Genomic DNA, 23,936 nt, shown 5'->3' with positions numbered 1-23,936 from the left:
AGGGAATGGATTGGGTGGCCTTTTAAGGTTCCTTCCTGTCCAAGGACTGTTATTGAGTTAGGTGATATAATAAAGGTAAATCCAATCCGAAATGTTCCCCAAGCCAACGTTAAATGGAATGAAGCTTTATGAGGGAAACTCCAGTTGAGTTTCTAGCTTCTCATTTCCTCCTCTGACATGCAGGGATTAACAACATGGAGAAGGGAGGCAGCTGGTGTGGCTTTTGGGGGGAGAAATGCGCTACAACAATGGTAAGGGATGAAAATAGACTTACAACCGTCCAAAAGGTGGAGAAAGAAACCAGACAGAACCAGAACAGCGACGTATTCTCCCTGAATCAAACTTTGATATATTAGCTTTCCGTGAGGGAGGAGGGGGAGGGGGATTGGTTAAAAAAACAGGTAGGGGAGGCTCCCCATGTTCTTTGGTATCTCTTAAAAATACAACAGCCGTGGTAACTGCAGACAGCTCTGTACTGCAGGGAAAGTCACCCCACAGCCCCTTCTAAATGGAGGAGAGGGACCCCCAGTGAGAAGCCATTAACAAAGGCAAAAAAGACATGCAAAACAAACAAAATAATCATGACCGAGAGAGAAGGCCAGCAGACAGTCTGGCTCTGTTCTCCCCCCTCCTCCTGCTGCAGGCACCTCAGACAATGTAAACAGTTAATTTGTTCACCTGCAGGCTCTGGGCAAACAGAGGCCTGGTCACACCTGAGTGGATAACTCGATTACCCCTGTAATGCCAGCGTGGTAATGTACACAAATTCTATTACAAGGCAAACCTTGCTTTCGGGCATTTGAAATACCAATCAGGCCAATGTCCACTCCCTTCTTTGCTTCCAATTTATTCTTGGTGTATTGGAGCTGCACCAGAATGGCACCAGGATAGCACTGAATTAGGGCTCTGGAAGAAATCACTAGAAGATTGTGATCTCAGTCAGCAGGGCTTGCAGGCTCCCTACTCTTCTGCAAAAGGTTGGGGTCTGAATTTGGTCCTCGTTCTAAGGGGACCGGTTGGAAACACTCAAAGGTACGTTAAGTCAGCCCAGTCTGTTTCCTAAGGCCCTTATGGTATATTTCAAATTGAGACAAACCCTTGGCCATTGATAGAATAAAGATAAGTGGCAAACGATGAGTTAAAAATACAATGGGTTTTCAATTTGCTTTTACAGAATCCACACACTAATTAAAGAGCAAGGTGTGTCTATTCCAAAAATGTGTTTGATTGGCCTCATAAAGAACTTTTTAGGAAGTTATTTCAGGGACAGAACCTATTTCCTTAGCTCACATATATAGAATATGTATAATCTTTCTTTATAAAGATGATGCTACTAATCCCTCAAACAGCAGCCCGTGAGTTCTGAATCTTCTTCACATTAGTGATGGATCTGCGATAATCTATCCTTTTACTTTTTCCTAATTCTTTTATGATCAACAACACTATCTGTGAGAGGGTTAGTTGGGGCTAGGGGTTAGTTAACTTTGTGACTGAGGAAGAGAATAAAGTTAGCTGGCCCTTGTGGGGTTGGATTCACTATCTTGGCCTTATCAACACTTGCTCACACCAGTTGAGCCAACTAGCTCTGAACTCATCATTAGTATACCGCAGTCTTCTTTATCTGTAAATGACATAAAAATGTGGTTTACGGAGCTAGAATGTTTTCGAGAGTATTAATACAGTAATAAATTATGTACATAATGATGACCTTTTAAGCACCATAAGACCCTAAAAAGAATACATTTGATTGGCTTAGTTTTAGTGTTATGTCTACTTTATTGCATTTTTAAATTTGAAAATTAGTTCCTGAACCTGAATTTTCAATTAAGCTTTTCCCTAACAATTATAAATCAGTGGGAATTTATGAATGAGGGAGACGTATAATACACACGAGAGAAATGTATGACATGGAATGATTCTGTAGTTATGGTGACTACATCATCAAGAATGAAAAAATCGACTTTTGATCCAAGCCCCACACTCTATGTCCTTACCTTGCTCAAAATGTAGATGAGGTCACCCCGTTGGAAGGATAGTTCATCTGGCTGGTCACCATGGCAATCCCATAGGCCCTGGTAATAATTGGTATAGTCCACTGATCAAAGAGAGGAGAAATCAAAGTTAAAAGGACTCTGTCTTTTTCCATAGAGTCCACATTTTTGCTGCAAATGGAAACCAGAGTTCTGATATTGCCCCTAGGAAACCTAAGATTCAGAGGGGTTGGGATGAGATACAGCCAAACACTCAGCATGAGCAAAGGACTGTGGGAAAAGGAGATCATTAAGTAACATTAAATATTTACAGATCACCCTTAGTCAGATGCTATTCAACAATATGACAAACACATTCATTTATTAATAAAAGAAAATCAGGCAGGTAAGTTTTGCTTGGTTTGTAAGTAAGCAGTGCAGAGATTTCCTGCCAGATATTTTTTTGATCCAGGGCCTCTAAACTAGCCAGTGCTTCTCTTCAATGTGCATTTCAAAGAATGGGATAAATCTCCGACTTTTGCCCGTTTACTGAGAGGCTGAGTCAGCCCACATGCATCTGTATCACAGTCTTCCATGTGGGTCTCTTCTGTTACACGGGAAACTTCATCCTGGGCACTTCCCACCCAGGTACTATATGAGGTAATCCCCAATAAATACGGTTACGAAGAGCCCAGGCTTTAAGTGGAACCAAGGGGTGTCTCATCCAGTGCAACTAAATTCTGGGTGGGCTGGCCCTTTTCCAGCATCTCATTTGTAGACCCTGAACATGTCTGCCAAGATTTATCTGCAAACCCCCAGGGGGACAGAAACCAAAGTGATCTGCATTAAAAATGAAAGTAACTGAAGACGACACACCAAGCGTTTGAGGCAGCTGGGGAGATTTACTGGGCTTCTCAGCAAGACTAGATGGCAGTGATGCCACAGGACAGCCATTGATTCTTAGCAATGAAGAATCTGTATTGATCTTCTTCTACCCGGAAAGGTTAAACACTAGAGCACAAAGTGGGAGAGGATCTGGGGATTTGAATGGCAGGAGAGCTAATGCCCACCAGACCAGGGATGATGTGGCCGCGCTACCGTTCCTTAGGATGCTATGCGTGAGCGCTGTCAGCAAGACACCCACCAAAAATGAGATTCTTATTGATGGCAGTCAGGAGTCCTGGCTTCTGATGAAAACCCAAGTGACTTTTGGGCACCCTATTAGCACCAGTTTCTACCTTTCCCTTCATTTGTTTTGACCCCCCCGGGAGGAAGGATAATGCTGGTCCCTGAGGATGAGGACAGGTGGAGGAAAGCAGGTGGGCGGTGCGGGTGGGCGGAGGCCCTGGCTATGTTTGCTTCTTAAAACGCTCATTCCTCACTTACCAGCAGTTCAAACGACAAAGGCACAGGAGAACCAAATCCCTGTATGTCTAAGAACTTTAGTAGGAACCTTAAAGTGCGCAAAACTCGAGGAGGGACAGAGCTATGTAATTAAGGCTCGGATGTTGCAAACAGAAGTAAAAATGTTGACCATATAGAAATCAGGCATGTTTCCCTTTACAAAGATGATTGTTTATATATGCAGTAGACGACAGAGGGCACAGCTACACTGGAAACCAGAGTTAAGAACGTGTTTGGAAGAAAAATACACTGCGAGAAAAATGCTAACTATTGGAAAGACAAGGCATGTGTTTTGGGGGATACCAGGGCATGGAATAATAGAGAAATATCAGTTCCTGAAGAATGAAAATAGTTTTCTCAGAGGATATATTAATGTATTTTTTAGTCATAATGGAGTTGATTAATCACCTGAAGATTTGGACAGAATTATAAATGAAAAGTATATTGACATCAATATTCTTCATGCATTTATATATTACAGAGAAAATGATTTTATAAGAATAGATTTTTATTCTTATTAAAAATTTTTTTTTAATCTTTATTTTTGAGAGAGAGAGAGAGAGAGAGAGACAGAGTGCAAGCAGGGGAGGAACAGAGAGGGAGACACAGAATCTGAAGCAGGTTCCAGGCTCTGAGCTGTCAGCACAGAGCCCAATGCGGGGCTTGAACTCATAGACTGCGAGATCATGACCTGAGCTGAAGTCAGACGATTAAACCGACTGAGCCACCCAGGCACTGTCCCCGACCCCAATTTTTTTTAAACTTTATTCATTTTTGAGAGACAGAGAGAGCCAGAGTGTGAGTGAGGGAGGGGCAGAGAGAAGGAGACACAGAATCGGAAGCAGGCTCCAGGCTCTGAGCTGTCAGCACAGAGCCCTACTTGGGGCTAGAACCCACAAACCATGAGTTCATGACCTGAGCCAAAGTTGGATGCTTAACCGACTGAGCCACCCAGCTGCCCCTATAAAAATAGATTTTTAAAACACAGCTTGACATTTCTGAATGGTAAGAAGGCTAACAAAGTTGTCTTGGTTTTTTCTGGCCTAGCAGATGGTCACTGTGGGGTACTGTTCCCCACGTGCCTGGATATGGGATAACTCTTAACATTATGAGTACTTTTTGGGTATATGTGTAAACATCGATATTGGACACATAAGACACCAGGGAAGAATACCTGGAAAAAAGATCTATTCTAAAAGCACATGGAAAGCAAGAAGCTAGGAGGAAAACACAAGCCTTCCAAGAACAAATATAGAAAATGCCCCTGGTTCTTCAGAAGCCAAAGGCTAAAAGAAGACAGAGCTCAGGGATCCAGCAGATAATTTACCCAGCCCAAGAATCAGAATCGGCAGAACTAGCACCATAAAAGCACAGCTTTGAAAAATAAGCAGAATGAAGAGCTAGATATGGGGAGTTGCTCCCCAAACAGAGGCATTCTGGTACTGGGAAATCAGTGAGGAGGAACGCCTTAGCTGGACGAGACTGGGCCGTGTGTGTGCAGACATCCCGTTTGACGTATGTGTGACTCACCTTTATGTGAATGTGTGCACACGACCTCACTACATTCCTTCCTTGGCATTCGACAGACACATACAGTGCACTTACAAAGTGCCGGGGACGGTGCTCGATGCTGGGAATTCCGCACTGGCCACACACAGGGTCCCTGCTCTTAGGCTGCCGTCCAGGTGGGGAGGCACGGGGACACAAAGAGTCGCACAGATATTTACTTATTTATGATTGTGATAGGCCTCCAAGGCGAAGCTGAGGGTGCTGTGTATAATAGGGAAGCTAACCTCATGGAAGGCTTCCCAGAAGCTTTGGTTGTGTTATAAAAACCTGACCAAGAGTGGGTAGAGGTAAGGCGGAGGAGGGCTTCATCCCTGCTGCTTTGCCTCAGGAAGGCCTGGGAGGCCTGGAAGTTTGCAGGGCCAGTCCAGCTTCTCCCTAAACTTGACCAGGTCATTCTATAAACGAGGGAATGCATGAGGAGGCTTTGATGTCTTGAGATCAGTGAAGAATTGGGAGCCTGAGAGGGAGGATTTCCTCTGTGGGCTGGACCGAGGCTCCTTGAGGGTTACATTACTCTAGCAGCAGTCTGAGATCAGAAATGGTGCAGCATTCTGACCATTTAATTAATTCAAAGCATCCTCATGCTCATTTTGGGGACATTATTCCATCTAATTATTTTTTTTTTTCCAGTCTGTCCATTTGGAATGAAAAACAAAAGAATAAAGCTTAATGCCAGCATTTCTCAACGTCTCTCCAAAAAAACGTAACTCTGCACTAAATAAAGCCTGGTAATTCAAAAGCAAAGCACTAATATATTCAGCATAAAACAGACAGAGGACCTAGAGCAATAATGACACCACTAATAACTAAAACAGTTATAACAATTAACAACAATTACAATGATAGAGAAGCTAATGGGTACGATCACTGCATTTAAATTGCTAGCAGAGCTGAGAAGGACTTTTTCTAGAGGAAAAAAGGGGGGGGGGCAGCATCTTATTTTCTTTACCCCACCTAAGAGAAGCTAAGCTCCCAGCAAACAAAATGTCATAGGAAGAATAGTGACGGTCTAAGTTTACAAACATATTGTGTTTTTCTCTCTTCTCTAGGTGTTTGTTGCAAAGCATTTGTCATTCCACACCAAGTTCTTCATAACCAGTAATAGTCATTTCTCCTGTAACTGAAGCCAGGTTGGTACTACTGTTGACAGACTCAGAATTTGAAAATAAACCTCTATGACGTGGAGAGTTCTAAGGTAAAAGGACCAGGATACCTTTCTGCCTCTCTTCCTCCTTAGGAAGGGCAGAACTTGACTGTGTTCCTTCCAGAGTTCAAATGTCACCTTGGGCTTTTGTTTGGGAGACACTGGGTAGCTACAGAATTCAAGCTGTGAACAAGGAAAAGAGGCTAAAGGCAGGTCAGCATGTTGTTTACATTCGCTTGATGAGCCAAAGGACTGTGCTACTGAGGCCTGGCAGTGGGTGCAAAAACTCAGCAAATTATGGAAACAAGAGACAGAATGAGAAGATGGATAGAGCCCGTCCTTGCTAGACCGTGGGTAGGTGAGAATGGGCGTAGAAGGCTAAGGCAGTGACCCACTGGAAGAGACTTGAATATTCTCTAAGCCAGGCCGGATAAGCCCACCATGTTCATTCAGCCCACCAAAGCAGACTCAGTCTGACACCGTATTAACCATTTCAGAAGGAAAGGTATAAAAAAAATCTGCCAAGTTCCACTGACGATGATCCCAGAACAGGAAGAGCAACTGAACATTGCCATTTGCTTGTTTTCATGGCCATTTAACCTTGAGTTTTGAAGTCACTCTGGTCCTTAATGTTGTAAGTAGGATCTTGAAGTGGAGAACATCCACAGATCCTGAGTTTCATCTCCTACGCTCCTTTTATTGGGCCAAAACTGTAGCTGGCTGATGATCAACTCACATTTGGCCTTGGGAAACAAGCTTCAAAAAGTAAGAGCTGCAAATACCTCTGTGGCTTCCCTCAGTTTCTTTCATGCGATCACTCCATTAGTAGATGCTAAAATGGAAAAAGTGCCTCGGAAATGGAAGCTCATGAGTGACCGCTTTTCTGCCCTGCGGAAATTACTACATAGGGGCTCCTTTTTTTGGCTGACTTTGCCCATGATTTTAGAGTGAAAACAACTGTTTCGAGATCTTTCTTGGTTAGATATTTGATGTACTTAAGAATGAGCTGTGCCTCCAGCTTGGCTTTTTATTTGGCATGGCATACCCAAGCCAATGGCCGGTAGTTTTCATATAAACAGCACAGGATGAGTTTTATTTTTGGTTACCTGCACACTGCCTTCTCATGATAGGGAAGGGAGATAAACTCTCATCACGGAAGACACTTAGTGTTAGACTGTTAGGCTGATGGGTTGCAATTTAGTGAGAATCTGAGGTGCTGAAGAGTCACTCATTAAAATAACCCTGTTACTAACAGTCATGCTGTAAACTGAGCTCTTTATAGATTGAACAATCAATACGACAAGGCTGTGATAGATTTTCTAGGTAACAGAATAAAATAAAAGAAATTACATCTTACAGGGTCATTAACACCCAATGAGGATAAACTGAATTCCTTTTTTCCTCCTCTTCTGATAAGATCTAGTTGGGCTTTAAAAATGTTAGCAATTCCATTATGGGAAAGCACAGCGTTTCTGGGAATAGGATCTCTGGAAGAGTTCTGGAGAAAAGTATGTGGATCTTAAAGGTCATCCTGCTAGTCATGGTATCTTTTAGGAGAAAAGTCATCCCACTCCCCCCCACCTCCCAAAGACATGTGACACCTGAGAAAAACTAAGTGAAGCAAACCTGTGTAGCTTGTCTATTACATAAGAGTGCACACTGTCCTAGAATTCCCTTCATATTCCCTAGAATATGCCTTCAGGGGGCTGCCCACCCTTCCCTTGGACCTCTACGTTTTATTGTTATAAAGCTAAGAGATGCCATTTGGATGCTCCGTATTTGTCGCCATTTCTATAGCTCCTTTGGAGAAAAGGCACTGTATAAATTCAATAAATAAATAAGTAAACACAAATAATAAAAATTCCTGCCTCAGATTCTGCAGAGAGAGCAAAAAGTCCTCCTCTGTTTTTTAATCACTAAGTCACCAATCATTATAACTGGTGGGAAGTATAAACATAAACCATGGAAGCATATTTAGAGCTCACTACACTTTAACAACACCTATTTTGGAGGCAGGAAGCATGAGGAACAAAAGGTTTTTTTTTTTTTTTCTTTTTTAAACCTACTTGAATTAGAGACATTGGAACAGCTAAGAAATAAACCTTCTCTCACCATCCCCCCACCCAAGACAGAGCCTCAGAAAGAAAGGTGGAAAGAGGAAATGGGATGAGGGAGGAGTCTGAAATTGAATTTCAAATGTTTATTTATTTTTGAAAGAGAGAGAGAGAGATAGAGTGTGTGAGCAGGGGAGGGCAAAGAGAGAGGGAGAGAGAGAGAATCCCAAGTAGGCTCCATGCTATCAGCACAGAGCCTGATGCAGGGCTCAATCTCAGGAACCGTGAGATCATGACCTGAGCTGAAATCAAGAGTTGGACACGCAACCTACTGAGCCATCCAGGTGCCCCCTGAAACTGAATTTTAGACTTTTGCCAGAGACTGCTGCTTCCTGAATGGAGTTTAATATAAAGTTGGGCACAGGAAGCTTACAGTTTTCTACCCTGGCCTGTCCACATTAGCTGTTTTTCCTGCACTGATGATGGGAATTGATTGAGAAAAGGCATGGAACGTAGATTGGTCAGAAAACAGATTATCCTTTGGAATTCTGCACAGCAAGTAGGAAACAGTAGAAAATAGGTTTCAGAATGGACTTCACTATACGTGTTAATTATTATGAAGCGCTTACTGAGAGCCACACTAATCCCGTACCACCCTTGCCCCAGTTCTTTCTTTCTCTCCTGCTTTGGCACATGACTTCTGATGCCGTCTCTTCACTGTCTTTTCTCTCCCTGGGAGAAGTTGGGCACTTAAATGAAGTTAGGTCCTTCACTAAGCCTGTTACGTATTCACTTCCCATAGAACATGAACCTTAGGAGAAAGGGGCCTTGCTGAGTGGGTAATGAAGAGAACAAAAGGCACAAGAAAGGAAGAGAGAGGAGAATGGGAAAAGGAAGGGCCAGGGAAATGGAGAGGGACCAGGGAGGGAAAGATGGAAAGAACTCCTAGGCTTAAGACTTTCATAGAATCTCTAAGAAGAAAAAAATCAGCTAGTATCCAAATCAGCCACAATTTAGGCTCTGCTGATGGGATGAATGTCCTTGAGATGGCCTTTGTGATTCACATTCCTTTACTGACAAGGGCGGAATAGGTCCTTGGTCCACTTAAGGAGGCTTTAGAGGGGCATCTGACCTTAAGAAAAGATGGGCTCACTAACAGCCTAAAGCATGGTTAACAGTCTGGGATGAATAAGATGTGATTTTGTATTCAACAAACCTGTTACATATTCATTTCCAAATGTGCCTGGAATCAAAGCAGGCCATCAGAAGTCAGCATCACCAAGCAATTCTATCCTTCACCCCATGTTCACTTTCCAGATCTGACACATTTCCATTCCCCTCTGAACTCGCAATCTCCGGGCCTCTCAGAGAGGAGACATTTCCATTCTTTCCATTCTCAATCCTCTGATCTCTTAGAGATGAGGCAATTCTATTTTCACTGTACTGATTTAGGAAATACTGATAGGAAAAAATAAATATCTGCTTTGGTTTCCTACCCTCTGTCGGATAAATCTTAGCTGTTCTGGGAACATTAATTAAGGTGAATGGGTGGCTGCTTTTAAGGTTGAGATATTTCCCTATCCAGTCATCTTATTTGGGGCTTCTGAGGCCGACACACCAGCACCCTCTTAATTAGTGAAGCCCGAGCATCCTACCCAGTGCCTATATATCTGCGAAGCTCTCATACCTCCTTTATGTGGAGTCCCATTCTCATCCTCTTCCAGATCGTGCTCTTCATCTGAGGGGATAAACACCAGCAGCATTAGCAATTAGTGGTCAAGTCTTATACTATTTATGCCAATGGGGGTCTTCTTTTTCAGAGCTCACCGTGCTCTTTTCAAGGCACTAACTGGTCTTTTTTTTAAATTGGTTTTTTTTTTCACATTTTTATTTATTTTTGAGAGACAGAGAGAGACAGAACACAAATCGGGGAAGGGCAGAGAGAGAGGGAGACACAGAATCCGAAGCAGGCTCCAGGCTCTGAGCTGTCAGCACGGAGCCCGATGCGGGGCTCGAACTCACAGACTGTGAGATCATGACCTGAGCCGAAGTCGGATGCCTGATTGACTGAGCCACCCAGGTGCCCCTCTTTTTTTTTTAATAGTTATCTCCCACCTTAAAATTGGCCCTTCTCCTTCCCTCCTCATTTATTTATTCATAAACATTTTTTAAGTGCTCACTATATGCAAAGTGCTACGGTAGGAACTGGAGATTGCTGCAGTGGGTAAGACTGGCGGGGTCCGCGTCCTGTGGCGCTTCCAATCCACTGGATTATTCAGGCACTAAATATCTCTGTCATTGAAATCTTAATCCTTTCCCTCAAGCTCTTTCTCCTCTCCTTCTAGAATTCTCTTCTAAATGTCTTGTCTCTTTGTAAGTGTAAGCATCCAGACTTACAGTGTGTGTGTGTGTGTGTGTGTGTGTGTGTGTAGCTAAGCATGTGTTTAAACCCTCCATGATTAATTAGTCCTTAATGTATCAAGTTTTGTTCAGCTGTAGCAGAACCTGGTCATGTAAGTAATTTTATGTTCCTAGTACTTGGGGCTTGTAGTTATCTTTTTACTGTTGTTATTTAGCCTGCCTTGTTCATTAGAGTGTAAGCTCCTGAGGGCAGTTGGAATGGTCTTTTAATTAATTGTTGCAGGTACACAATGGGTTCTAAGTCAGTGCTATTGTCTAACTCTGATCAAGTGTTTATATGGTCAACGTCACCACATGATTGGCTTGTTTCTTGCCCTCATTAACCTGTTTCATCTCATACTACCTGATAACATGGGAATTGGGCCTTTAGAAAGAAGGCATGAGCATCAGAATCATATTAAGCCATTTTATACGTGGAGTAAAATGAGCAGAATTACAGTTGCTCCTCTCCTTTTCATCACCTCAACTCCCTCACACACACACACACACACTCTCCCCCCCCCCCCCCCCCACATACACACATGGACACACACACACAACGAATGGGGCATAATAAGCAACATTTTGAGGGCTGAAGACTTTGGTTTTTTTGTCCACATATACTTTCTCTCCCTGGGAGTTGGGGCACTTATCTGACTGGTTTCCCCACAGTTATGCCACTAAATGAAACTTTTGAGGAGATGGCTTGGGGACAGTTCCTTTTGTTTTAAATATAAGTTTTACAGAGCAATTTGAATTCTGGTATGTCAGAGTGGGGGAAGTAAATTCTAAGCTCATGAGTAAGAAGAAACAGCACAAACGTATATGAGAGCACTATAGAACATTAAAGAAGTAACTGGTTTCGCATACAAGATGGATGATACGGTTTCCATGGAAAAATAAAAATTAAGGGATTGGTATTCTGGAGAAATGAGTCATATGTCACCAAGATTAAAAAAAATACCAGGGTCGCCTGCGTGGCTCAGTCGGTTGAGCGTCCGACTTCGGCTCAGGTCATGATCTCACAGTCTGTGAGTTCGAGCCCCGCGTCGGGCTCTGTGCTCACAGCTCAGAGCCTGGAGCCTGCTTCGGATTCTGTGTCTCCCTCTCTCTCTGCTCCTCCCCTGCTCATGCTCTGTCTCTCTCTGTCTCAAAAATAAATAAAAACATTAAAAAAATTAAAAAAAATACCATACACATAACCTATATTTGCCTTAAAAGATTCCGTGGGGAAAGATCCGTGGGGAAAGAACTCAGCTCTTCTTACCTTCACATATGGCTTCACAGCAGAGAATTTCCTACTTCCCACCTGTAGTGCTCCCCGTCCCTCCCCCATCTCCCCAGGAGGGATAAAGATGTGAGATAATGGAGGAGTGAAATCAAATATCGGAAATAGACCGTGCTGAAATAAATCACGTTAAACATCATTCTTTGCACATTGTCTTCCTATCACTTGCCCACTTCCTTCCTTCCTCTGCTGTGATGCTTTTCCTTTTTGACATGGGACCAATTTCACAGGATTGAAAACGCTAGAAGAAGAGTTGGTGCGGCGTCCGTTCTTGAGATACCCAATGATTTGGGCAGGGAGCATCTCTTCTGCTGATAACCAAACAACTCAATCACAAAGACCAATAATTTGCTGTGCTTAGGCACTTTTGCAGGGAGGGTTTATTCTACCTCTGCTGTCTGTGCACAGATGTCTCTTCCTCCCAATTCTAATCAATGTAAATTGGGTCAGATCTCCGCTGTGAATTACAAATTGGATCCGAAGTTGGAGGGTCACCGTGCCTGTGACTCCACCTCCTTCCCACCACTATTAGATGGGAAGCTACACCAAAGATCTTTTCTAAATAAATCAGACTTTATTGTAAAACTCGGCCACTGACGAGACATAACCTCATTAGCATTGATTTTAAAATAAATTATTGAAAGTGGCTTGCCTGCTCTTTGCATTTGTAAAATAGGAGAATGTAAATGTATTTGCAATGATAAAAATGAAAACTAAACTTGATTCCTTTATCCTTTCAGGCAAAAGCACTTAATCTAGTCATGATACAAAAATGGTAAAAATAAAAATCTGTTCTACGCAGTTCAATTCCAGACCAGATACTCTGATTTCCATTGCGCCTGTGGAGTCACCTAGAAAGAAAGCAGAACGCTGGCCATAGATCTTGTATATCATTCGCCACCATTACTAAGCTCTTCAGTGATGGATGGGAATGGGGAAGCTCTAATCCCCACATCTGTTCTATCTAACGTTGACCTTCCCGGGTGGCTGAGAGTGGGCTCAAGTCAAGAAGGCTAGCTACTGATGTGAGAGGCTGGGTGCTGTGCCTTTGAAAGTGTGAGTATGGAGGTATCATCGACATAGTGGAGGCAAATGCTCTCTCTATAGCTGGTTGTGAAAGGCAGTACCTCTCAGCACCTTCCCAGCTGCAGGGGGGTGGGGGCCGGGGATAGCACAATACAAACAGAGAGGCATACACTTTACCTCTGGTCCTTCAACCAAATCAAACTGGCATCCTTCAAATGCCAACGCTGAGAAAACTGATTTCATGGCAACAGAAAGAAATGTCTCTTTGCTCACAAAAGAGGGTGGGTTAAACAGCTAGATTTCTCATTTTTTTTTTCCATCTGTAAGATGAACCTTTCATTTTAAAGAGATTATTTTGAAAAAAAATTTTCTGTAGGCTAAAGAGCTTGTTGAACTTCTTTATGAGAATATGAGTAGGCATTTTAGTATTACATCTACTGGAATACATCTTCATTTAAGAGAGAATTAAAATTTATGTGCTAGCTCAACTTTAAACAGTAATAGATTATAATGGTCCTTGCTCCTAACAGGGCATATGGGACCCCAACCTTACATAGGTTTTAAACAATTAACCTCTGAAGATTACTGTCCACTTATTATGTTAAATGCTCTACTTGATTCCCAAATATCTCATTTCAACTGGGAAAACAGTTGAGGAAGATTCTGTTAGTTGTGTGAACATGTAAGAGAACCATGGGGCATCACAAATGAGCATCAGTATCCAGAGAGTTGATTTCAATCAACAGTCTTGGCACAGTGTCAGGGACACTAATGAGAGGCTGAAAAGAACAGGACACTGACTCCACCGTGGAGATGCAGAGAGGGGCTGGCTTCCCATGACACCTGGCTCCTTTCTGAAGCGCTGCTGTGACACCGGCTTAACTGAGAATAACATTGAAAAAATGACTAGATCAGAAAGAGGGAAACCACTTCCCCCAAACAAAGCAAGGTGACAGAAGCTTAAAAAATGCCAAGTGTATCAATGTGCAACCAGATGTCAAGGTGCTCTGGTGACAGACGCAAGAGAAATGCAGATAGACTCAGGGTATAAAGAGAACGTGCAGGAAAGTGGAAATAGAAACCACTCCACGGCATGCACAGATATGCTATAAATCTGTGGGTGTTACAGCACCTCTTCAGACAATGCGGAAAAAATGAGCAAGATGCTAATAACACACTTAATCCTCTGTTGTATAGTTGGTAATCTAAACTGTTACTTGAAAATATTTGCATCCTATCTCTGTGGTATGGGTCTTGATGTACAAGATATTAAATCCAATTTGCGCTAACAGCAGCACGTGGAATGCGCTGAATTTAATTCCACCAATAATAATTGAGCACCTACTAATTGGAGGAGAAAGACCTGAATATAAATCACCGTGGTAAAGGCTAAGACGGAGCTCAATTCCTGTTGAGTATCTGGGGGGAGGGGGTGTCGCTAAGGAGACATGTTTTAAGCAGAATGCGTAGGGGGGCTTCATAGGGTGAACTCAGGGAGGATATTCCAGGTGAAAAACAAAACCAAACCAAAAAGTCAGCATGATTCTGGTGCTGGTCATGGTCATGATCATGGTCATGTTCTGGTTTTGGTGCTGGTCAAAGAGCCCTTGTGGCTAGGGCCCAGTGTGCATAGGAGTGAGAGAGAACCTGGCCAGGAAGCTTAGGCCTGATGATGGCATTGATGCTTTGATGGAGTGTTGCTTTTCTTTGAAATTGAAAAATCCCTTCTTCATAAACTTTGTGGTTTATTTATTTATTAAAACAATTGCTTTAATTTTTATTTATTTATTTTTTTGACGGGGGTGGGGGAGGGACAGAGAGAGAGGGAGTCACAGAATCTGAAGCAGGCTCCAGGCTCTGAGCTGTCAGCACAGGGCCCAATGTGGGGCTTGAACTCATGAACCGTGAGATCATGACCTGAGCTGAAGTTGGATGCTTAACATACTGAGCCACCCAGGTACCCTGGTTTTCTTTTTTTTAATGTTTATTAATTTATTTTGAGAAAGAGAGTGTGTAAGCAGGGGAGAGGCAGAGACAGAGAGGGAGGGGGAGAGAGAGGGAGACAGACAGAGAGAGAGAGAGAGAGAGAGAGAGAGAGAGAGAAATAGAGAGCGAGAGAGAATTCCAAGCAGGCTCTGCACTTTCAGTGCAGAGCCCGATGCAGGGCTCAATCCCACAAACTATGAGATCATGACTTGAGCCAAAATCAAGAGCCAGATGCTCAACCAACTGAGCCACCCAGACACCCCTAAACTTTGTGTTTTTGGTGTCTGTTTTTCTTTTCCTTTCCTCTCCTCTCCTCTCCTCTCCTCTCCTCTCCTCTCCTCTCCTCTCCTCTCCTCTCCTTTCCTTTCCCTTCTTTTCTCTTTTCTTTCCTTAGACCCACTATCACTATTCCCTCTTCCTGTGGGTCTGGACAACAGTACAGGGGGAAAAAGAATTTCACAGAATGCTTGTTTTCATTTGACTTAAATTAAAAAAAAAAACACCAGTTATATGCTTTATTATAAAGCAATCTGGTTTCTGGTTCTGTAATAACCCTCCCGGGCAGTGTGGGCAGCATTGGAATGCACACAGAAATTCCTAGGGAGAACTCTGTGTCTCTCTTCCCGTTTGCTCTCCTGAAAGCTCTCTGGAGAACAGAGTCAGATGCTGTTGTCACTGCAGCTGCTGTAAGGCCCCAGTTAAAGCTGTACAGTGGTCTCTGGCGTCTTGCTGGATCCCAGCTTTGAGGCCCCAGACAAAGTGAAACCTGATAAAAGTTGTCCTTTTATGGAATATTGAATCACAAAACTGGGCCTGTGCTAGCCTGTAAAATAATTGCAGGGAGGGGTGAGAGACGGCTCAGAAAAGCCTCCTGTCTCCCACACATCGCTTTAAAAGCATTTCTTTGTGGCGGGTCCCTACAGTTTAATCTACTGCAAATGAGATCTTAAAAATCAAGGGCCCCCATATGCTCAACACGGATGTTCAGAAATCCCACTGGATACCAACCTTGAAACCATATTACCCAGGACTAACATTTTTGTGGTCTTGGCCGAAAACCTCGAGTGCTCTGGTTTTCCCTCATGGGAAGGACGGTGCCAGCCACGTAGCAAATGCTAATTATCCCATGATCAATGTGATGTCGCACATTTAATTTGATGACCCATACATTATTCTGATTAGGAAAAAACATTTTTGTATTGACTTGGTATGTGTGATAAGCACTTTTCTCTCTACTAGGAAGCTCACTGAAATTATATTCTGGGAGGGAGACCTCACTTCCATGGTCTCCCCATAGAGACAAGGAGGCTTCTGTAGGCCCCAGCCCAAAGGGGAAGGAGGGGCAGAACCACCAATGCTAAGTATCTTCCGCAAAGCACATTTACCTGTTATAATGAGATGAATGTTAGGAGCCCAAGTCATTTGACTTCAGATGGGTATGCAGTGTTAGCACAGCCCCACGTTCCCGCTGGCCGTCCCTCCACCCAGCACCTGTCCTTGCAGTAAAAACGGGCCTGAGCAGAAGGTGCAGTCCACACGCCATCTGCTCAGGATTTTCAATTTCACCTGCTTCGTACGTATAGCTGAAAATGTCCAACTGGACTGTCTCAGGTTTGGTTGGCGGGGGTGGGGAACTAGCCATTCCTCAATTTTTCAAGGAGGTAACACTTCTTATTTACACGCCACCAAATTACTAGTAGCCAGCCTTTACTGAGTACTCACAGTATGCCAGGGCTCGGTTCTAAGTGCTTTATACACTACAGTTCCAGGCTTCTCACAGCCTTTCTCTATGATAGGTACTATTGTTATACCCATTGTACAGGTGGGAAAATCACACACAGAGAGGGCTAATAACTTGCTCAAGGTCTCATAGCTAGCAGGTGGCTGAGCAGGTGCATTCTGACTTAGAGCCAGCACTTTTTCCTGCAGTATCTTGCTGTCTCTCACCTGCCGCTGCTTGGTAGACCTTATGAGATGGAGCAGTGGGTAGATAACGTCAGGCCCCCTCATTTTCCCTTTCACTTCCTCCAGGGCTGGTAGTGTGGCACTTGTATAACGAACAGAAACTTCAGAGGTGACAAGCTGAGTGTGTGGATGGGAGGCTGGGTGATGGAGACTTGAGGCTCAAATATTCATATCATCATTCAATGCCAATACAGCCCACCTCCAGTGCTGTCTCTAAAGACTGTGATGGATAGAGGCTTTCAGGAGAGAACCTGTTGGCTGGGTACAGCACCGTCCTTTGGAAACTTACAAAAGCAAGTAAGTTGCTCTGGCTCTCTGCAGTGTGGCTTCCTCATGTTCAAGGGACGGTCGTTGTGAGCAGAGGCTATGGCTTTCCTGGAGAAAGCAGACCAGTTGCCATGCTCTTGGAGCCCGCCCCAACATCTGACCTGCCGTGAATTTTGGAGGAATGCCCTGGGACCCTCGGCAGTGCCGTGATGGCCACAGGTCGGAGTTAAGGAGGCAGGGGAAGAATGGTCTTTAAGAAGCCAATCACACACTCATCGATCCATCGATCCATCGTCTGGAGTAAGGTGATGGTCTCAAACTCATCTCGTTTCCTGAGGCTCCTTCTCTTTCCTCTCCTTTGCTCTGAGCATCAGCCCCCTCCTCTCTGGCCTCTTTGAGAACGAAACCTAGTACACGAAAAGGCCCTTGTTTGCTTCCCACAAGGCTGAGTGGTTCAGTGAGGTTTTCCCAGAGCACTCTTCCACAGCTGTGACCCAAAGCGGAGTGTCACCCAGCTATTTCCCCCAGCCTGGACGGGAGTGGGTAGGCTATGAGCTCCTTAAGAAGATTCTGGCCAACTTGGGGAGTACATCTCCTTTTAGGGAGTGTTGTGAATTAGATCCATTTCTGCACCCTGCTGTTGCAATGGAGCAGCCTGTGAAAGGGAAGATTCTCAGAGGAGCTGTGTTTTAATGTAGCAATTTGATTCAATTTTCCACTCTATAAAATTACCCATCACTGCTCGTTGCTTTCTAACAGACACCTTCACTCTTAATTTAACAATCCTATCGAATTCTGCCAGGGAAATTGGAAAAATTTATCACCTGTGAAATTTTATTTTCCTTTGGTTGTATCTGTTTTTGTAAAACTTCATTAACGACAATGACTTGCTGAGGAAATTATCATTTTTTTTTTTTTTAACTTCAGACACAAGAAATGGCTCGACCTCAACCAAGATATCATTTGCATAATAAAACACAACAAAAAGGCAGGGGAAGTCGGGGCTGGCAGAGGCTGGAAGTGTGAGGAGGAGAAGCAGGCCCTCCCCGGAGGGTGGGGAGGTGGGTGAGGTCCCCAGCAGGAAGGAGCCTCGCAGCCACAGCCTTGCTCCTTGACTCAGGAAGCAATGACGTGGCTCCCCACCCCCAACCCCCGCCCCCCAGGGAAAAGGCGAATGCAGTGCTGACAGGATTGGACCCTCTTCTCAGGAAGCCTTGAAATGACAGTTGCTTACTGACCGTGCTTTTTAGCAACCAGCCCTGTCTTCAGGGGCCCGAGTGTTAGATTCACCTTAGTTCCTAAGTTCATCTGGGATCGAGGTTTCACTTGCTATAAATTTAGGCTTAACTTGAATTTCTCAGCAGAGCACTGAACTCCTGGCAAATTTCCACAGGAGCGATCTTTCTGAATGGACTTGGAGATTCAGCGTTCCTGTGGTCTAACTACCTCACAATTAAAAGGCTCAGGCTTCGGTTTTCCACAGTCTGACCCCCACTGTGCTCTGCGCTGTTCAACAGCTGCTGCCGTTCCCACAAGAAGTGGCTAGGCGGAAGCAGTGATGACTATACGTTTTTTGAGATGCCAGCTATCATGCCTTTGGAAGAAAAGAAATCTGTACCTGGGCTTGCTGTACTGGTGGGCAGAGGAAACAGGTTTATGTGTAAGAGATGCGATCTGACTTGTGGTATGTCTGAACTAGGTCCTCCTGTGTTGTGCTCCGTCAGGGTCTTCTCAGGTTACGCAGAAGGTTTGTCAGCACTGATCTATGTTCCTTCAGGCTTCTGATATCCCCTTCATCATTTTGAGATGACTTTACCTTACTCTCACATTTACACAGACAAGAAGTTGAGACTAGAGAGTTTTGATGACCCAGCTCAAGATCCAGAGCAAGCCAATGGAGGCCAACGTGAGCATTCTTGACTCTTTAACCTCGCTGCCGTGTGTGATAAGCTACTTTACATTGCAATGGTGAAAGACACTCCCGGATCACTTCATCCTGCTCCCAGGGCTAGGGAGAGCTTCTGGACTGGGGATCATGGAGGCGCCACTGAAGTTTCCTTGTACTCTTTTCTTCAGAGATTTGGCCTCCTCGGGAGGGTTCAAACTTATATTCTTCCACCAGGTCAAGAATTTCTAAAACTAATGGAAGGTAATCAGAAGATAAAATTTCTCACCTGGCAAGACTTCATAAATATCTTCTTCCTCCTCCTTTGTGGGCTCTTTTAGCCCCACACTCCCAGGCAAGATGACGGGTCTGCACTGGGAACTGGAATTTGGGGAGTCAAGGCCATCAATATCGTCATACATCTCTTCTTCTTCCTCCTTTTCCTCCTCCTCTTCATATGGAATGGTTAAGGAGCTCAGATCTGCCAGGGCAGAGATGATAATGAATCAAGATGGGAAGAAAAAGAAAAGAATAAGGCAGGGAAGGAAAGAGGGAGGGAGGGAGGAGGAGGAGGAGGAGAAGGAGGAGGAGGAGGAGGAGGGATGAGAATAAAATATGTCAAAGGAAAATGAAACACCAGGTTAAGTGCTGTTATTTCTAATGTGGGCCTCGGTGGCAGGAAATCTACAGAAAAGGCCAGACTAGCACTGTGTCAGGTTTAAACCGTCAACATAAATCCTTCCTTGCAATAAAACTTGATCAGGATGAAGCAGCTCTGAAAAGTAGGAGTGTGCGACTGAGCGCATGAGGCGAAGGGAAGAAAATAGGCCAGAAGAGGAAATGCCAGCGTGCTGCACACTGTTTGCCAAGTAGAAAACTGGAAGGGTGAGTGATGGCCTGTGCTTGTCCAGGGGGCACGGAGCTGTGGGGACTATGGCAGCTTCCACAGGGTAGCTGGGCTGCCAGAAGCTCATCTCCTCCATGATCTCACAAGATCGGAGCGTCAGACAAGTTTGTTTATGAAGAGGAAAAACAGGAAAAAGTGGAAGAAGAGGAGAAAGTGAGATACAGAAAAATGTAACAGTAATGCGAGACCAAATAGAATGGCTGAGCTGTGTTGGTTACCATGCCCTTTTGCAACCGCACAGTCTGGCTGACCTCAAAGTGGGTCATCGCACAGAGGATGTTGAGCCGTTGCGGCACTGGGGAACACAGGGCAGGAGAAGGAGATTGGTTTTTTATTTTAATGGGGAACTGGGAAGGTTCGTGCTCTGATGTCTGGGACAGAATGCTCTCTGAAACCCTGCTGAGGGGCCTCTGCAGGATGGGCGAGTGCCGTCAGGGTACCCTGGGGAAGGAAAGGATGGAGAGACATCTAACGTTCATTTCAAAACACTATAAAGCTGTTTGGCTTGATTAGGCATTTAATAAAGATTTTGCAACAATTTTCATCTGAATTCTGGGGCCACCTCATTTGAGGAAGGGATCAAAGACACATTTGTGGCTTAAACCATATGTTATTATTTTGTTTGTTTTAAAATAAAATGGAATGAATAATTTCTTCAATGTGGGATTCTGAAAGTACCACAGGGTACAGCTCAATAAAGCTGCTTTGAGTTTTATTGTGGCTTACACACTTAGGGGTATATTACACGCATAAATCCAAGGCACCTAGATGAGAGTGTACCCTGTAGTCTCGCCATCAATGTTCATGTTTGTCTAGTTCCAGTCTATTATACGTGACGCTCTTGGTAGATGCAATAGTTTGTTTTTGTGATAGCAAAGGCATAAACCGAGTAAAATAGGCAATTCTTGTAATTAAAGCTCTGGTGCTTCCTTCTTTTTCTCCACAATAAAATCTCACAGCAGAATAAAAAACAGAGACGAAAAGGCTCGGTGTTTTTGGGTTGATGTGCTCCTCCTTAGGTCTTGGCCCATGTATAAAGTTGGTGTTTCTGCCTTTCTGTAGCGGCAGGGTCTTGCCATGATGGCGTATCGTGGGTTATCTGATGCCAAACGACAGACTCAAGTCGGCTAACTCTACCTGTCAGGTCACTCCGGACTAGACTTCCAGGGCCACTGGCACCGCTGTGCCTGCAGGTCGGCCAGCAGAGGGCACTCTAAGAGTGGTCATTTAACATCTTCAGGCAGGAGGACTTCCCATCCCAAAGCAAGGAACGTTTTATTGTGGTTTGGGAAAGAACGATTTGCTTCTAATGTCCAATGGCCATGAAGGCCACTTCGATAAGAGTAGATTTCTACTTCTTACTAAGTTTAAAACGAGAAGATTTGGGACCTAAATTGCGTCTAGGCAACTTTATGTTTGATATCACAACTTTCCTTTCCAGAATATAAGGGGTTAGAAGACACCTAATTGAGCTAAGCTGGTTTTCAAAATCTCCTTGTCTAGTGGGTACGGATATTACAGAGGTCATCTCCACGTTGATTCATACTTGAATCAACTTGAATCAACTCCACGTTGATTCATTACTTTCTGATTCATACGTGGTACTATTTGTTGTTATAACATAAGGCTGGTAGAAGGGAGAACAAGCAGATAAGAAGTACAGATTGAAGGCTGTGGATTATATTTATGCAATATAACTTCAACTGCAAATCCACTTAAGTATTGTTTCTGTAGTAATGATACTTACCCTTTAACAAGAAACTTATTTGATCCACCCAGTCTCTGGCCTCAGCTGGATTAGAAGCTGTAAACTAAAGAAAAATTAGTGAATTAATTTATTCCCTTCATGAATTCATAAAATTTCCATGAATCCCATAGGGAGGTTCAAAGAGGAGAGCCTTGTGAGTTAAGTTGCGGAGTCAAGTTGAAAGCTCAAGATTCTCTGCTTAACTATTTAGAAAAAAGACCAAAATCTTACTCAGAGTGATATTTCCCTTCAGCAATTCTGTATACCCAATGTGGACTACTATTTGAGTCCGGACATTCATGTTCATGTGCATTCATTCGATTATCCATGCATTCATCAGACATTACTTTGAGAAACATTTACAGGAAAAAAAGAAAAGCAAAACAAAATTCCTGACTGCAAAGAACAATGCATCGGTTAGGGAGACAATATACACACTTGAGATGGGAACACTACAAAGAATGTTCATCTGGTAACAGATAGATGCTGAGAGAGCAAAGGAGCACTTACTGTCACCTGGAGTAAGCCAGAGAAGCTTGTTGAAGTAATACTGTTTTGGTTGGATTTTACTTATTTATTTATTTTAATGTTTTTTTTTTAATGTTTATTTATTTTCGAGAGAGGCAGAGAATGGATGGGGGAGGGGCAGAGAGAGAGGGAGACACAGAATCCGAAGCAGGCTCCAGGCTCTGAGCTGTCAGCACAGAGCCTGATGTGGGGCTGAAGCTCGTGAATTGGGAGATCATGACCTGAGCAGAAGTCAGACGCTCAACCGACTGAGCCACTCAGGTGTCCCTGTTTTGGTTGGATTTTAAAAGAGTTGGCAGAAACTGCTTGCTGGAGGGAACCATGTGCAGAGGATTAGGAATGAGTCCACTGTGTATGGGGGAAGGAAGGCAGATCAGTTTGACTGGAGGACAGTGACAGGTGATGCCGGAGTGCTGCGGGGTCAGGGAGGAGTTGATGAGAGGGCTCTGAGTACTAGGAGTTCAACCTAAAATGCAGGCAATAGGAAACCACCGTAAATTCTAGCAAAAGGAGCAGGAGATTCTTTCAATAGTTGTGGGTAGGAGGGGTTTGAACAGGGAGGAATGGGAGACAGAAGACCAGCTAGAAGGCTATTTAACTAGTCCTCTGGGGGAGGTGATGAGGATGGCCATTGTGATGGCTGTGGGAATAAGTAAGAAGGCAAAGATCCAAAAGATATCGTAGAGGAAGAATCCACAGACCATGGTAATGACTTGGGTTCAATGGGCCAAAGAAAAGAAGTAAACAAACTCTACATTCTGATTCACAAAAACAGCCAGTCAAGCAGCAAGCCTTAGTAATTTTTTATTTTAAATGAATCAACTTGAAGTGACTGTTCCTGAAAAACATTTTTATCATCTGGCCATTAGGGTAAGACAAAGTTATGTGCTGTGTAAGAAACCTAGATTCCTGCTTAATACTTATTAATAGACATTGTCATTCTTGATTTCTTAAAAACTCATTTCCATAAAAAATATCTAAGGAAATTGATTTAGACTTGTCATATAAATTTTTATCTGGAGGAGGCACCATCAATACTGAATAATAAAAATAACTTAGAAACATACCAAGTATATTCATCTATTACATACATATCTATAAAGGATTCTCTAGCAAAGTTTAGTGTTAAGATAAAAAATTTGCGGGGGTGGGGGGCGCCTGCGTGGCTCAGTCAGTTAAGCGTCAGACTTCGGCTCAGGTCATGATCTCGCGGTCTGTGAGTTTGAGCCCCGCGTCGGGCTCTGTGCTGACAGCTCAGAGCCTGGAGCCTGCTTGGGATTCTGTGTCTCCCTCTCTCTCTCCCCCACTCGTGCTCTGTCTCTCTCTGTCTCTCAAAAATAAATAAACATTAAATAAATAAATAAAATTTTGAAATTGCATATTGAAGACCTAGGTTGTTTTATCAAAACGAGAGTTAAGATACTGTAGAAACATAAAACGATGGGTACTGAGAGCCATCTGAAGAGTCAAAGGCTTACTCAAGTGAGTGATATTAACCTCAATATTAACCTTAGCATAGCTTTTCTCGTTTTCCATAAGTTAGCTAAAGAATGGTTTTAGTGGGGTGCCTGGGTGGCTCAGTTGGTTAAGCGGCCGACTTCAGCTCAGGTCATGATCTCGCGGTCCGTGAGTTTGAGCCCCGCGTCAGGCTCTGGGCTGATGGCTCAGAGCCTGGAGCCTGCTTCAGATTCTGTGTCTCCCTCTCTCTGACCCTCCCCTGTTCATGCTCTGTCTGTCTCTGTCTCAAAAATAAAGGTTAAAAAAAATTGTTTCAGTAAAATCGTGATAAGATAAAA

General features: G+C 43.7%; 1 protein-coding gene and 1 long non-coding RNA gene across 2 annotated transcripts in view; one reads left to right on the top strand and one right to left on the bottom strand.

Annotated features, from left to right (window-relative positions):
- SKAP1 (src kinase associated phosphoprotein 1) overlaps positions 1-23,936 on the bottom strand; it is a 279,257-nt gene that overhangs the window by 20,422 nt on the left and 234,899 nt on the right. The window contains exons 8-11 of the mRNA XM_043584176.1: positions 21,613-21,676; positions 19,248-19,439; positions 9,829-9,879; positions 1,995-2,095 (exon numbers count right to left, since the gene is read on the bottom strand). Coding sequence (XP_043440111.1) covers positions 1,995-2,095; positions 9,829-9,879; positions 19,248-19,439; positions 21,613-21,676 — 408 coding nt within the window. The remainder of the gene's footprint in view (positions 1-1,994; positions 2,096-9,828; positions 9,880-19,247; positions 19,440-21,612; positions 21,677-23,936) is intronic.
- Positions 5,436-23,800, top strand: LOC122485425. The gene is made up of 3 exons (XR_006297858.1): positions 5,436-5,447; positions 12,075-12,081; positions 23,680-23,800. It is a non-coding gene; the product is annotated as an uncharacterized LOC122485425 (long non-coding RNA).

Source organism: Prionailurus bengalensis, chromosome E1 (assembly GCF_016509475.1).
Source record: "Prionailurus bengalensis isolate Pbe53 chromosome E1, Fcat_Pben_1.1_paternal_pri, whole genome shotgun sequence".
NCBI classification, from domain to species: Eukaryota; Metazoa; Chordata; class Mammalia; order Carnivora; family Felidae; genus Prionailurus; species Prionailurus bengalensis.
Note: the sequence above shows the minus strand (reverse complement) of the source record. Positions and strands in the feature narration are given on the sequence as shown.